The 14,788-nt window shown below is 41.8% G+C and overlaps 1 protein-coding gene across 1 annotated transcript in view; it reads right to left on the bottom strand.

The window, feature by feature from the left end:
- The window catches only part of HIF1A (hypoxia inducible factor 1 subunit alpha), a 42,150-nt gene that overhangs the window by 15,122 nt on the left and 12,240 nt on the right, over positions 1-14,788 (bottom strand). Inside the window, exons 2-4 of the mRNA XM_083517680.1 lie at positions 2,688-2,878; positions 862-1,007; positions 618-702 (exon numbers count right to left, since the gene is read on the bottom strand). Coding sequence (XP_083373806.1) covers positions 618-702; positions 862-1,007; positions 2,688-2,878 — 422 coding nt within the window. The remainder of the gene's footprint in view (positions 1-617; positions 703-861; positions 1,008-2,687; positions 2,879-14,788) is intronic.

Here is a 14,788-nt window from a genome sequence, read left to right as displayed (position 1 = left end):
CGCTAAATGTTTTGCATCCTCAGTACTGGTTCAAATTCTCTCCTGCCTGAAGATCACATATGTGTGTGGGGCAACAGGCACATAGATTTGATTCATATAAACTCCTCAATCCATCAGTGGCATGGGAAGGGTTGGGTCTATGAGCGTATAGCACTACTCATTTTACAAGTGGCTGGCTCCCCAGGCCCTCAAAAGGGAGGATTTTGCACAGTACAGCCCAGGCATGTCTAGACCTATGTGAGGGTTGCTCAAGTCACATATTGCCATATGTGCAAAGGAGGCAGAGGCTCTGGACCCACAAAGAGGATCCTTGGCTGGGCAAGTGCATTAACTGAATCACAATTTCTACTCAATATATTAAAATCTGTATTTTATTTGTGTAACTCCCACCTTTTAGTGTTCAAACCCTTGCAAGGAAGCTTATAACAGTTAGAAAAGTAACAAACCATGCAATGCAAAAACTTTTCATAACTTTTGAAAAGCAGCCTTGGGTGTTTCAGACTTAATTTAAATATCCTGGGTTAGGCTGTTCCTTAAATCAATCAAGCATAATTAGTAGCAAGCAATCAGATGAGGCATGTGACCTGAAGTTAAAAGTTTGAACGTCTCTGTTTTACCATTCCGGTGGGTGAGCATTTCTCTCAGCTCTTCCTGGTCACACGGATGAGTGAAATCAAACACACTGTGTCCGGTCAACTCGAACTGCAAAAGAAAAAGTTCAGTCTAGTAGTGTGTTTTCCATAAACAAAACACTGGACCCAACCCAGGTTCAGTACTTTCAAGTTAATGGGATTGTGGCTGTATTGTAGGAAAATATTTTATTTCAGCTAAAGCGATGGGAAGGAGATGCTGGTTTCCTACCTGTGTGAGCCCCATGCACTTGTTCACATTTTCAGACATGTAGATCATGTCTCCATCCTCTGAGAGAACCATGACAAATCCATCAAGAGCTTTTAAGTAAAAGCAATTCAGCTGAGTCTCCATTTCAGCTTCTGCCTCCAGGTCACCTAGACATTAAGACATCTACACATTAGATTTCAGACACCTAGGCATTAAGACAAATTTGGTCGGTCATATTTCCTGTTTGATTCCACCAGGACTCAGTCATATCATCGCTAAAATACACCACTCATAATAACACTTTCAAGGTGGAAAGCTGGTGCTAATCAAAGATGAAAGTTGAAGAACCTACATAAAACCTCAAGATTTTCTTTATGAAGGCTTCTTGTAGCCTGAAGGCTCATAAGGGACATTATACATTATAAAGTCAAAATTTTAGATTTCGGAGGACACTAAAACCTTGACTGACTTTGAACATACAATATTGATACTAAGGATGTGACTGCAAGAGTACACCATCAACTAATTAAATTTGATATGGGAAACCTACAGGGTCTAAAGGAATGTTGGGAGAAGGCTATTGGTTACCAATCTGAGGATAAAGATTTGGGAGACAAAGCCAGTGCATTCAATTTCCCAGATCCCTAGATTTGAATCTCTTACTCTGATTGTTGTTTAACTGTTTTAACTGTTTCGCTGTTTTAAATAGCTTGTTCATTGTATATTTAATTATGGGTGCTTTAATTTACTTGTTTTACTATGTATTTTAATTACAGGTAGCTCTATTTTTTGTAACTGGTTTAAATTATTATTATTTTGCTTCTTGGCTTTTATACCTGAGACAGGTAGGGTATAAATAATAAATTTGTTTGTTTGTGAATCACCTCTATGTTTCTTCTTGAAATGAAAGGCAGTTGTTTATAAATAATAATAATAATAATAAGATTATTGCCTCAACACTCCAGTATCTGATATATTCATCCCAAAGCAAAACTAATAAAAGTTTGTGAAGTAAAACAGGAGAACCAGTTTAATGAAAAAAATGAAGAAAACTTGATTTTGAATGTTAGAACAAGACATGGACCAATAATGACAGCACCACTATGGTGTCTGTTCCAATTTTAATACGTACTTATGACCTATGCTACTCACATATCTTAACAGCATAAATTTCTCAGGGAAAAGTCCTCACCCCATTAAGTACTTTCACAAGTGGATGAGTTCACACATGTTTGGCTCTCTCAGGTAAATCAGGAACTTACAGTATGTGCCATCCAAGCACAGAGCAAACTAGTTTCAGTAAGTTTAGAGCACCATGTGTCTTCAAACCATGCCCTCGGTCTTTGACTGTCTGTCTCTGCATAAACCAGGTATTAAAGGTTATGTAAAAGGTATATAAAATGGGTTTTTAAGAGATGGCAGAGGCAGCTGAGTAAATATTGTGGAAACAGCGGCAATTTAACTGAGCAGGGTATATATGCAAATAAACCTCGAAAAAGCTTGTGTTGCTGGCAGTCTTTAACAAAATGTAGCAAGTCTGTTATCTCTTCCTGAGCTCATTTTGTGGAGGTGACATTCTCTAGCAAAAGCAATGTCACAGGGGTTGAGGGTGAGAGGATGGCACACTTTGAGCTCCAACCACTGAAAAAAAGATAGTTCTTGGGTTTTCCCCTCCAATTATTTCACGAAATGACCTTCCTGACCTGCAGGGGGTGGGGAGTGAAATTAAGCTGCTGAGAAATGATGCAATTTCAGATCATTGAAACACAAGAGTTAAAACTTCTGATTCACTGAATTGTTCCAAACCCTACTTTTCACGCCATCCTCCTCCAACTGTAAAATCTCACCTGCATCAAGCAGTTTTCTCATGCGCAGGTAGCTGATTGTTAGCCTCATAATTGAGGCTTTGTCGAGATGTGCGCTCACATGGTGGGGAAGAGGCAACTGGTGAGCCAGTTCATAGAACACCTCCGATTCCTTACTCCTCCTGCACCTGGCTGCATCTCTGGACTTCTCCTTTCTGCGTTCTGAACTTATCCTGCGGAAATAAAGTTAAGTATGAGTATTTAAGACCATGTGTATTTGCCTTGTGTTTTCACTGAGGAATTATTGCCTCCAAGCCACTACCTGAAGATAGAGCCACCATACCACTCACCTAGCCACCTGAAAAACGCCACAGGTTTTTAGTCTAGAAGGGAGAAAGAACCTCAACCACGTAGCCTTCATAACTGCACTTTAAAAGGGGTGGGGACCCCTTTAATCTGACATTCAGTGCTAGAAAAGGCTCCATAGGTGGTTTACAACAGTGTTCTTCAGCCTTGAGCCCCCAGATGATGTTGCACTATAACTCCCACCCTCTTTGTCCATTGGTCAAGGTGGCTGAGGCTGGCAGGAGCTGTCCATAGGTTGAAAAGCAGTTAACAATTGCTAGCAATTCCAATACAGAGTTACTGCGTTCAGTGCGAAATAATGAAGTTTCAGAACTATTTCGAGCGCTTAACCAAAAACAAATGCCAAAACAACAAAATAATAATCACTGTTAAAATAATTAAATTTGTTTAGTCAGCCCGAAATAAGCTTTCGGCTATCTTTGCCAAAGCTTGCAAGGTGCGGGCAACTGGGACTTCCTTGGGAAGAAGTCCCATTTTGAGGGGCTACCACTAGTAGAAACCTTTGCCAACACCAGCCATGAGTCTGAAGGCCACAGTACTAGAAACTCAAAAGCAAAGCAGTGCTAGCACGCCTGCCATGGCCAAGCACATGGCTCTACCTGTGGTACTGGCTCTATGTGTGGCACTGGTCCCACTGGAATAGCTCCACCAGAGTGGTGGGGAGGATAACCAGTAAGCCAGAGCACCGGCTGCAAAGAGATATGCAAAGCCTGAAAGAAGTAGCAGTGTAGGAAAGATGAGCAGGAGGGTAGGCACCATCCTCATATCAAGTTTTTGAAAGGTTGAGCTATTTTTTTCCAGTTACTGTTTCTACCCAATATAGCTTGCATTTCACAGCAGCTCAGATCTTCCTTGTAAGGCAATTCCTTTAAGCTATCCAGATGACTTACTCATGGAGAAACTGAGCAGCTATGCCTTTTGAACAGGAATGCCTTATAAGCCACTTGGCATGCGTCCTCTGAGGTCCTATTCAGAGATTTCTCTTGGGGAGGGAAAGGGTCGTACAGTGGTACCTCAGGTTACATACACTTCAGGTTACATACGCTTCAGGTTACATACGCTTCAGGTTACAGACTCCGCTAACCCAGAAATAGTACCTTGGGTTAAGAACTCTGCTTCAGGATGAGAACAGAAATCGTGCGGCGGCAGTGGGAGGCCCCATTAGCTAAAATGGTGCTTCAGGTTAAGAACAGTTTCAGGTTAAGAACGGACCTCCAGAACGAATTAAGTACTTAACCCGAGGTACCACTGTACAGGGGACGCGGGTTGCGCTGTGGGTTAAACCACAGAGCCTAGGACTTGTCGATCAGAAGGTCAGCGGTTCGAATCCCAGCAATTGGGTGAGCTCCCGTTGCTCGGTCCCTGCTCGTGCCCACCTAGCAGTTCGAAAGCACGTCAAAGTGCAAGTAGATAAATAGGTACCACTCTCGTGGGAAGGTAAACAGTGTTTCTGTGCACTGCTCTGGTTCGCCAGAAGCAGCTTAGTCATGCTGGCCACATGACCCGGAAGCTGTACGCCGGCTCCCTAAGCCTATAGAGCGAGATGAGCCCTACAACCCAAAGTCGGCCACGACTGGACCTAATGGACAGGGGTCCCCTTTACCTTTACCACTGTACAAGATACCCTGGATCTGCAGCATCGCTTCTGTAATATGAGCTCACCTTCCAATCCCCCCCCCCATTTGTTTAAAGAAGACAGAGAAAAGTCTATGCAAAATCATTATTTTCGGTAGTTTCACTTCTGTTACCACTTCGTCACGTGCACCGTTCTCTGCAGAATTTCTACTCTAAAAATTCTCTGTGTTGTGGCAATTACAAGGAAATTCACCAGCTGAGCCAATAATTGTTCTAAAAATCAAATATACTGCAAATGTTCGTTTTTGCTTTGCTTTGTTTTTCTGAAGGGTAGTATGTCTCCTCAAATTGAGAGGCAATTTTGTCAACTTTGAACTACTGTGCACACCTAGGGATAATCCAAAATGTGACCGAGTGTCCACCATTTCACAACAAACTGTGATTTCCACCCCCCACCCCCCGTTTTCATACACACAATTATTAATACTACATTTATATCCCACTTCTCCTGGCAGGAGTTCACGGTGAGAGACGCAAAGTCCCCTGTGAGCTTCATGGCTGAGTGGGAATTCAAACTCTGGTCTCCCAGATCCTAGTCTGACACTAAGCATTATATCAATATTGTTTAATATATAACCTTTAAAGAGTTCATTTTAATCTTAGCTACCTTGGGTAGCTTATGCTGGAAAGGCAATGTACAGACGTAATAAAAAGCAATCGGAGAAATTCAAGGAAAACAGGTCTGCCCGCATCTATTAACCACAATGTGACGGTTCAATATGCTACTGATAAGGAGCAGGGGCTGTTGACTTCAGAAGGAGTTTTGACTACAGGACTAAAAGGTTGGGTGAGATGAAAGGGAGGTTTGTGGGACTTTAGGGAGGATTGGCACAGCAGTGCCGTGAGGAATGATTTGGCAGCAAGAGGCAGTGAATTGTTGAGAAATGTGTAGGAGAGCTGCTATAAAGTGAACTATTTGGAAGGTGGAGGAAGAGCACAGAGGATGATTTTAAGGGCTCAGTGTGCTGGGTTTTGTGGGAGGAGAATTGGAAGGGAGCTCCTGTGGCATTTGGACTAGTAGAGTGAAAGGCAAGATGGAAGATAGTGAAGAAAGCAGAACAGCCAGCATAAAAGTGACTAAGGGGGAGTTGAAAGGCAGTTTTCAAATGATGCTTGCAGCTACGGTATTGTTTTGTGTTTGATGCTTGCAGCTACGGTATTGTTTTGTGTTTGATGAAGGATGTAAGCTGCCGAGACTCTCTCGGAAGATATGAATTATTGAAATAAATACATAAAATTAATAGCCAGCTCTGGAGGTTTTCCAGGAGGAATTAATTAATTAATTAATTAATAGCCCTACAAATCTAGGTTCTCTGGGTGACAACTTTACCAGTGTGGTAAACCTGACAGATGAGATGGGTCTTTTGTCTGATCCTGCACACCTTATGTTAATATAGATCTTAACTTACAACAAGTGTGGGGGCTCTTCGGCTCTCCAGATATTGCTTAACTACAATACCCATTGGCCATGCTTGCTGGGGCTGATGGGAGCTGCAGTTCAGCAAACATGAAGAGGGTCAAATGTTCCCCCACATCTGCCTTACAAGGCTGTAAATATGATTCGTTACTCTGAACACTCAAGCAGTATTATAAAAAGAGCTATGTGGTTATTAATAAAACTATTCCTAAAATATCACATATTGCTACCTGAATGATGAGCAAGGTTGCCAGCAATCAATTGATTCAGTGTACCAAGGATGGATCCATCAAGCATCTCAGCTGCACAACCCATCTGTTTCTACGATGAAGCCAGACCCACTAAAATGCTCTAGTGCAGCAAGCACTTAAATTAATTTAGATGTGATTAACCGCCACTTCTATCAGATTGTGATGACACACACACACATACACAATTCAGTCAAATGAAATATTTACGGTAACTTCAAAAGGCTACTAATAAGCCTATTCATAAAGCTATTACAACATTTAAGAGGAGGCAATTTCTCTTGCAGCTTCCAACAAGTGGTATTTCAGAAGCGCAAGCACGCGCGCACACACGACTGCTTTCCACAAGCCACCCAAATGGAACCCAGCAATCAGCATTTAAAAACTTCTGCCTTAGTTCATGGTTCATTGCCATTTCCACTTTGTGTGTTTCTTCTTCTTGCATACTGGGACAAGGGAATTGTTGTAAGAGAAAGCTACATTCAAACAATGTAGCTGAGATCATAGAATCACAGAACTGTAGTGCTGGAAGGGACCCCGAGGGTCATCTATTCCAACCCCAACAAACAAAGACATTGCACTGTGGCAAGCGCAACCTAGGTTTAAGGTGCTGTTTGGCATCTAGCTTATACCAGAGTTTCAAATACTGGCAAGGTAGCCCATATAAAAAGCACCAGAAATGTTACTTGATGTTTCATGATAACAATATGGCTAGAGTCGTATCCCACCCTCCAATAAGGGTCTGGAAGTTGCTTCATATATTATATGCCATTGACACCTCCTGCAGCAACTGAATAAGCTGTGGCAATGTTGCAGGGGTGTGGGGCTGGCAGAAAAGTCCCTCTGCCAGTGACTAAACTGCTCCAACAGTAAGGATCATCAACTGTGATTCGCAGAAATGCTGCAATCTGGGTTTGGAGGTAAGAAATAAAAAGCAAAGCTGTAAGACGAGGTGCAGCAGGGGTTTGGGAACACAGCATGTCAAAAGAGAGAAGGGTGGGAAGGTAGGAAAGGGCTTTTTTAAAAGGCTAGCGGTTCAAAGAAATGGGAGAAAAATGGCAGTGGGGAAGGAAATGAACTGGCAGAGAGAAGGAACAGTATCTTCTGGATGGAAAGTTGAAGTTCATCGGGTTGTTTTAAATAGGCAAATACTTGTAGGCCTGATTCGTTTTGGATTCCTCAGAACTCGCTGCTGTGTCTGTTGGAAAGGGTTGGCCCACACCCTGTGGATGCTGCCAAGCCGCTCCCATCTTTCTTGGCAACATCTGCTTCTCCTGCCTTTGGCAACATCCGCCAGTCAATGTACCCTTCTTGAACACAGCTTACATTACTCTTTCCACATTGTGTTTTTAGACATAACTATTGACAGGCAGAAGCACTCCTGTGTCACAAACACAATGTGGATGGCAGCTCCCCAAGTTACACAAAGAACTAGGTCGGCAGGATTTGTACAACGTCCTACGGCCTTGGAGTCCTGTCAAGGTAACTCCTGACTTGAAGCATATTTACCAGAGGAATGTTGTTTATCCACAGCACAAACTGAAGAGGGATTCATGATGCAGGCGATATAGTATAGTTTTATGCTTTGTTCTATTTATAAGCTACCTTGGGGGTCCTTTCGTTACTGAAATAATGGGAGCATGGAGAATGGACTGAAACTATTACAGGGCTGTGGAGCCTGTGGCCCTCCAGATACGGTAAAACTACAACTCCCATCATTCCTGTCCCCTGGCCATACTGAAAGTTGGACTTCAGTAAGATTTGTAGGACCCCAGGCTCCCCAGCTCTGGAATAGACTGTTGCTAACTTTTTAATGATAGCCAGGGCTGTGCATACATCATGCTGTTTCTCCTTGCAAACAGCCATCCAGGGCCTTGCCCCCCCCCCCCGGCCAGTATCTTATTCAACCACATTTAAGGCTTCCATAAGGAGAAAACATTGCATACAAGTGTTCAAGGCAACGTTCACAGTCATAAGGCTTGAAGACTCCTCTCTAACAGCCACCACCACCACTAAAAGGCAAAAGCAGAGTTTCTCAGGAAGCAAGAGCTCTGTGGCCACTTCCACATTTGGTGTTTTCTCTGCACTTCTGCAGAATTGTGGCATGCACACAGTGATCTGCCAATAATGATAAGTTATGATGAGTACAGGGTAGCACTCAAGATTTGTCAATGTTCCACCTGTGGTTTCATCTGTCTTGTTTTTCTATTCGCTCTCAGCTCTAGGTTACCTCTACTTTGCTCAGGTCTTTTTCAGACAATAATGCAAACCTTATACTTGAGACCATTCTCATCAACCAGCAGGTATACTGTTTGGCACAGTGGTAGCCAACTTGGAGCCCCCCAGATGATATTTGACTCTTAACTCCCAGCAGCCCCAGCCAGCAGTGCCAATGGTCAAAGATGTAAGGAGTTGTAGTCCAACTACATCTGGAAGTCATCATATTTGCTATCTCTGATTTAGCCCAATGTTGCTGCTGTACTATTAATAGTAGTGTTAGTAGTAAAAGGAATTATCAATATATTGCATTTTATTTCAAGAAGGGCTACCAAGGCAGATGAGAGACAAAATCCAACAGCAAAATAGTAAGAATAAAGCCAATTATAAAACTACAGGTAACACACACAGTTAAACAACTACATTAAAACATCCAAAATTAAATATCTAACAGAAGGAAATGCTGGTGTGAAGAGGCGTATCTTCAAGGGCAACCAGACTGCCAATACCGATGGGGCCTCCCATATTTCAGCAGGCAGAGCATTCAACAGTACGGGTGGCACCAGAGAAAAAGCCCACCTCCATGTTACCACAAGCTGACATTCATCAGGCCATGACAGATCTAACTAACCAGGTTCCATTTGCAGGTCTTAATGCCCTTACCAGGCAGTGAAGAAGACCACATCTTAAGCTTGAGGGAGGGATTATGGTTTAACAACAACTGACTTCTGCAAACATATATCAGCTTGGCTGCTTGTCCCTATATAATGGCTAAATAAAAAATAATTGATACTGGTGGTGACCTTTTTTCACTGTTGTTTGTGTATACACTCCCAGAGTGGTAATTTTCTGATTCCATGGGTGGTCTTCCTGATTGAGGACTTAATGCCCTTCACTGGAACAGCAACAATAGTAATTAAGTCCTCTATTTATAAAATACATGTAAACAGCACTTATGCCCTGCCAATACTTTTGGATTCTGAAACAACTGCTACTATACATTTAGTATGATTACCAAGAAATGCTATGATGATCACCTAAACACTGCTGAAAGGAACTATCTCCACCAATATTATATATTAACACCACCTACTTCATTATACAAGGCCTTAAACGTGTTTCCTTTATTGCAGATTAATTTATGTTAGTTTATCCTCTGTTCTAAAAGTTATTCAAAATAATTAAGCTGTCATCACCCTTTCCATATTTTTTGCGAGTGAAATTCATATATGACCACTTATAAAAATAAAACACAAAATATTACATTTTTAAACACACATAGATTTGGCTTTTCCAGTAGTCTCATTTTTATCCTGTGAAAACTTTTCCCATCTCCATTTTACAGCAATCATGTATAAAAACCAGGAAAAAAATTACTCCTGTTCAAAGTCTTCACATGCAGTCTCCAGTATCACACGGTTTTGAGCTTCATTTCTGAAGCTCTGTGTTCCCCTTTCCCCAACATGTAAAACTAGCCAATAAAACAGATGGTTAATTAAGTGCAATCTGGCCATTTGTGAAAAGGAAAAGCAAGGAGGGTTGGCCGCCGCCTCTCTTCAGGAACTGGATGCTTGTTTGGTCTGGGACAGGGCCTGTGAAAGCTAGATGAAGCACCAAAATAAGGGTCAATGCAGGAAACTTGGAGAAAGAGTGTAGGGTAATTAAGAAACTAATAGGAAAAGGGCTCAAATATCTAGGAATAACACAGCCTTGAGGGTGTGTAGAGTTGAATCTCTGGGCCGTTCTGTCTCAGTGGGGGCCTGAGAGTGCCTGGGGTGTATACACAAACTAGGTAAAGGTAAAGGGACCCCTGACCATTAGGTCCGGTTGCGGCGCTCATCTTCTTTTACTGCCCGAGGGAGCCGACGTTTGTCCACAGACAGTTTTTCCGGGTCATGTGGCCAGCATGACTAAGCCGCTTCTGGTGAAACCAGAGCAGCGCATGGAAACGACGTTTACCTTCCCACCGGAGCAGTACCTATTTATCTACTTGCACTCTGATGTGCTTTCTAACAGCTAGGTTGGCAGGAGCAGGGACCAAGCAATGGGAGCTCACCCTGTTGTGGGGATTCAAACTGCCGACCTTCTGATCAGCAAGCCCTAGGCTCTGTGGTTTAGACCACAGTGCCACCCACCATAAACTAACTAAATATAAATTCAGGTAGGTAGCTGTGCTGGTCTGACACAGTCGAAATAAAAAATAAAAAAATAGTCCAGTAGCACATTAGAGAGCAACTAAGTTTGTTATAGGTATCTGCTTTTGTGTGCATACTTTTGTGTGCATGTACGCCGGCTCCCTTGGCCAGTAAAGCGAGATGAGCGCCGCAACCCCAGAGTTGTCTGCGACTCGACTAAAGGTCAGGGGTTCCTTTACCTTTAAGGTGCTACTTGACTATTTTTAAATTTTTTATTTTAACTAAATATAATTTAAGCTGTTTTTCAATTCTCCTTGGAAAACTACAATTAACCTCAAATTCCGCTCTCTTCTCAATTTGAAGTGTAAAACTGTCCTTAACTTAGAGTGTATCAGCCCGGTGGCCCTACCTCTAATTAAAAAGAAACTACAGCAACTTGATTTTTCTAACACAGCTTCCTATGCAAGAGGACCGTGTTCAGGCCTAGCCCTAGCTATTCCACCCCCTGAAGGGATCCCTCTATACTGCTTCACAATTTCTTCGGAGGCTAAGCGTAGGGCCTTTACCTGTGCCCATCTCAACTGTTTTCCTACAGCAGTTCTGTCGGGTCGTTATTCCAGAGTTCCCATTGCAAATAGAACATGCTCTTGTAATGACACGGCCCTGGAGACTATGGACCATGTAATGCTCTTCTGTCCCAACTGGACAGATGAAAGATCTCGGTTTTTAACCCCCCTAGTGAATAAGCTTCATCTCCCACTCCAGCCTTGGATAGTGTCCCTCTTTCTGCAGGATTCTGATTGTTGGATTACCGAGATGACAGCAAACTTCCTGCTTAGTGTGATGAAGAGGAAAGCGGCACCAACGTCTTCTTTAACACCACAGCTGCAGTCGATACGCCGCACAACCGAACGAAGTCCCAAGTTGCCTTATTGTACAAGGACAATCGAACTAGGACATATCTGAGGAGCTGAAGGACCCTTTAACGGTCCTCCTCCAGCCTCAACAGTTTTTTTGTTTGTTTGTTTGTTAAAGTAATCGCCCAGGACGATATCTACCTTTACCTCCCCACCCCTATTTTATGTTGTTATCTCAATGTATATTATGCTATGGCCACACGGCTAATGCAATAAATAAAGATGATGATGGAAGCTGTTTTTCAGACTTAGCCGAAGTACAATTCCCAGGATAAACATTTTTTAAATCCAAAAAACAGTATTGACAAGGGTTACATGTATATCTGCTTTCATATAAAAGGTCTGCTTTTTCAAGTTTATAAAATGGCAAATTTAGCAGCCCCCAACAAATAAAAGATCAAAGGTACAAAAGCAGTTTGGTAAGTTGAAAGAACAAGAAGACAACTCATATTCCTGAAGTCCTGTCCAACCAATCAGCTGTAATCAGTGTGCACATACATCTCACAGAAACACTGCTGCATTTGTTGATTAGATTATATATCTGAGTTTCTAACACTGGTTTTAATCTCTTACAGGAATCCAACTCAGGGAAAAAAGCCAAGAGAAAGAAGTTATCAGTGTCCTTATCCAATATTTATGCTTGCAGTCAAATGACAAAATTTATTTTTGCTTTCATGGTAAACCATGCTTAAATTCCACAGAAGGTCTTATGTGGCTTCTGAATCCCTTAGTAGAAATTGTAAGTGATGGAGACAAATTTCTTGAGAACTACCTTTTTTTTAATTTACAGGATGTTTGCTAGAATAGCAGTAACCTGACTCTGCGTATACTTCTAAGGGAGCGGGTCGGGTGGGGGTGGGCAGGGTTCAACAGTGAGAAATCAGAGTCGCAAATATTTTTGGTCACAAAGTAGGAATATTTTCCAAAAACTGAAAGCCTGAGCACAGAACAATGGAGGATAGAACTTGCACAGCCTATGCCATTTCTTCCTGCTGAGTAAATACTACATCTGACACTCCTTATGCGGTAGCGTTGGGAACTACAGCTTGCCCCATTTGCTTGACTTACCAACATTACCAAACTCACATGTACTACTGTGTCCCAAAACTTCTCCCATTGTTAGGTTTGATATATACTGTATAGCTAAATAATTCCAGCCTGCAACATCATATAGCTGCTTCCAGGGACTGCAAAACCTAACACTGTAAGTGAAGCAGTTGGGAAGGTTAAAAAACAACAACAAAGCTGTAAGATCTGGACTCTAAATTTTAAATGCTTCAGATACTCAAGCCTGAGTACTGAACTGTTTTGCTTCTAAGTGTTTTATTCCAAAAAGATAAATGTGCAGGTGCAATGAAGGGTTAATGAAAAGGCAGCTCGTGATTTATGCTTAGTGATCAAGTCACAAACCAATGATAAAAGATTGCAATCCACAAAATTAATTACTCCAAAGTGGTCTCACTGAAGTCAACCATCGGGATTAAGTCTCCTGGTGATTTGAGAGGTATACAATCATATTATATGACTATTATAAATTAGACAAATGTACCACCATTAAGCAAGTATTCACATTAGTGCTGAAGAATACCTCAAAACAAGCAACTCAGATGCCCAAACAAAATAGTCCACCTCGATAAACAGAGGAAAACATTCCTTCTGCTATCGCCCCCCCCCCCCGCAGTCCCTTTAAAGGCACTGCTCTTACGCTTTTATCCTAACACCTCAAAACTTAAGTTATTCTTCCAAAAAATGTGTCCTGTAAACAAGACAACTCTCGAAAAGCTGCCCTGTAAACAAGACAATTTTTTTAAAAATAACACATTTACAGGCAACCTTTACACAAGCTCAAAGCAGCTTTCAACAAAATAATCAGAAAACCAAGTTTCAGTGCCTACAAAATAAGAGGCAGCACTAATTTGTCTTCTGTAGGTTATTTGGTTTCAGGAAAACCACCACACAATTCACTGGTATTGTATATTCTTTTCACGCCAGTTGCCTGTAAATTAGGTGTTACTGTATTGGGCTGGGCTGTGACCTAGAGGAAGTGGTAAGTCGCCAGAAATTATAGTACAGTGGCAAAAACTAGAGTTCCTTTGAAACTCCAGAGAATGAGATACACAAAATAGGTAATGTAATATTTTTCTGGACCAGTTTACTGAAAGAGTATGCAAGCTTTAGAGTTCAGGTAACTGTCAGGTAGAATGGAAAGGTTGTTGTGCTTGTTATTTTATTTATTGCATGTTATATCCCAACAATAATTACTTTTAACTAAACTGATTACATACATTTTCACCAACAAAAATTGATCCAAAAAATATCAATTTATCTGGCTTATAACTGTTTTTCCCCCCAGCTACCTGTCTTGATTTTTCCTTAGCATTTTATCCAGTATTTCATTCTTTCTGGCTTTTAAGGATATATGTATTTTGTACTTAAATACAAAATGAGACCATCAGGGAACAACTACATATCAAATGTTCTTCGGGTTAGGATTCCAGAGAGCCTCAAAAAGACGACACAGGCAACCTTGGTGAGGTTGTGAATGTATTCCTCAAACACATACACACAGCTTCCAAAGACTTTGTTATTTATCTGTCAACTTCCTATCTCATATGGTTGCAAAGAGGAAACTACAGTGGTGCCTCGCAAGACGAAAAGAATCCGTTCTATGATTCTCTTTGTCTAGCGGTTTTTTTGTCTTGCGAAGCAAGCCCATTGACGGATTAGCGCTATTAGCGGCTTATCTGCTGATTGGATCAGCTGATAAGCGGCTTAGCAGCTTAGAAGGGGGGGAGGAAAAAAAAACCCGCAGGAACTCGCAAGGCATTGTCGTCTTGCGAAGCAAGCCCATAGGAAATTCGTTTTGCGAAGCACCTCCAAAACGGAAAACTCTTTCGTCTAGCGAGTTTTCAGTCTTGCGAGGCATTCGTCTTGCGGGGCACCACTGTATAAATATATAGCTAATGTTATGAGACTGTGTGTACCAGGGCCTCTCAGCAGACTTCACAGACAGAAGCAGACTGACGAGAAGTTCCCTTGAAAGATGCAGTATAGCCCAGCACTTTGGGTCCCATCTTCCAGGGGTGAAGATGGCTTTGTCAGGCTGCTTGTTACAGTGGAAACAAACAAAAAATCCCACTAATAAAAAGGAAGAAGGGCCTGATGAACCTAAATTCAGAGGTCAGAAATGAGTTCAATTATTATAATT

The sequence above is a fragment of the Podarcis liolepis genome, assembly GCF_965112155.1.
Source record: "Podarcis liolepis genome assembly, chromosome: 1".
In the NCBI taxonomy this organism is placed as follows: domain Eukaryota; kingdom Metazoa; phylum Chordata; class Lepidosauria; order Squamata; family Lacertidae; genus Podarcis; species Podarcis liolepis.
This window is presented reverse-complemented; position numbering and strand designations above follow the sequence as displayed.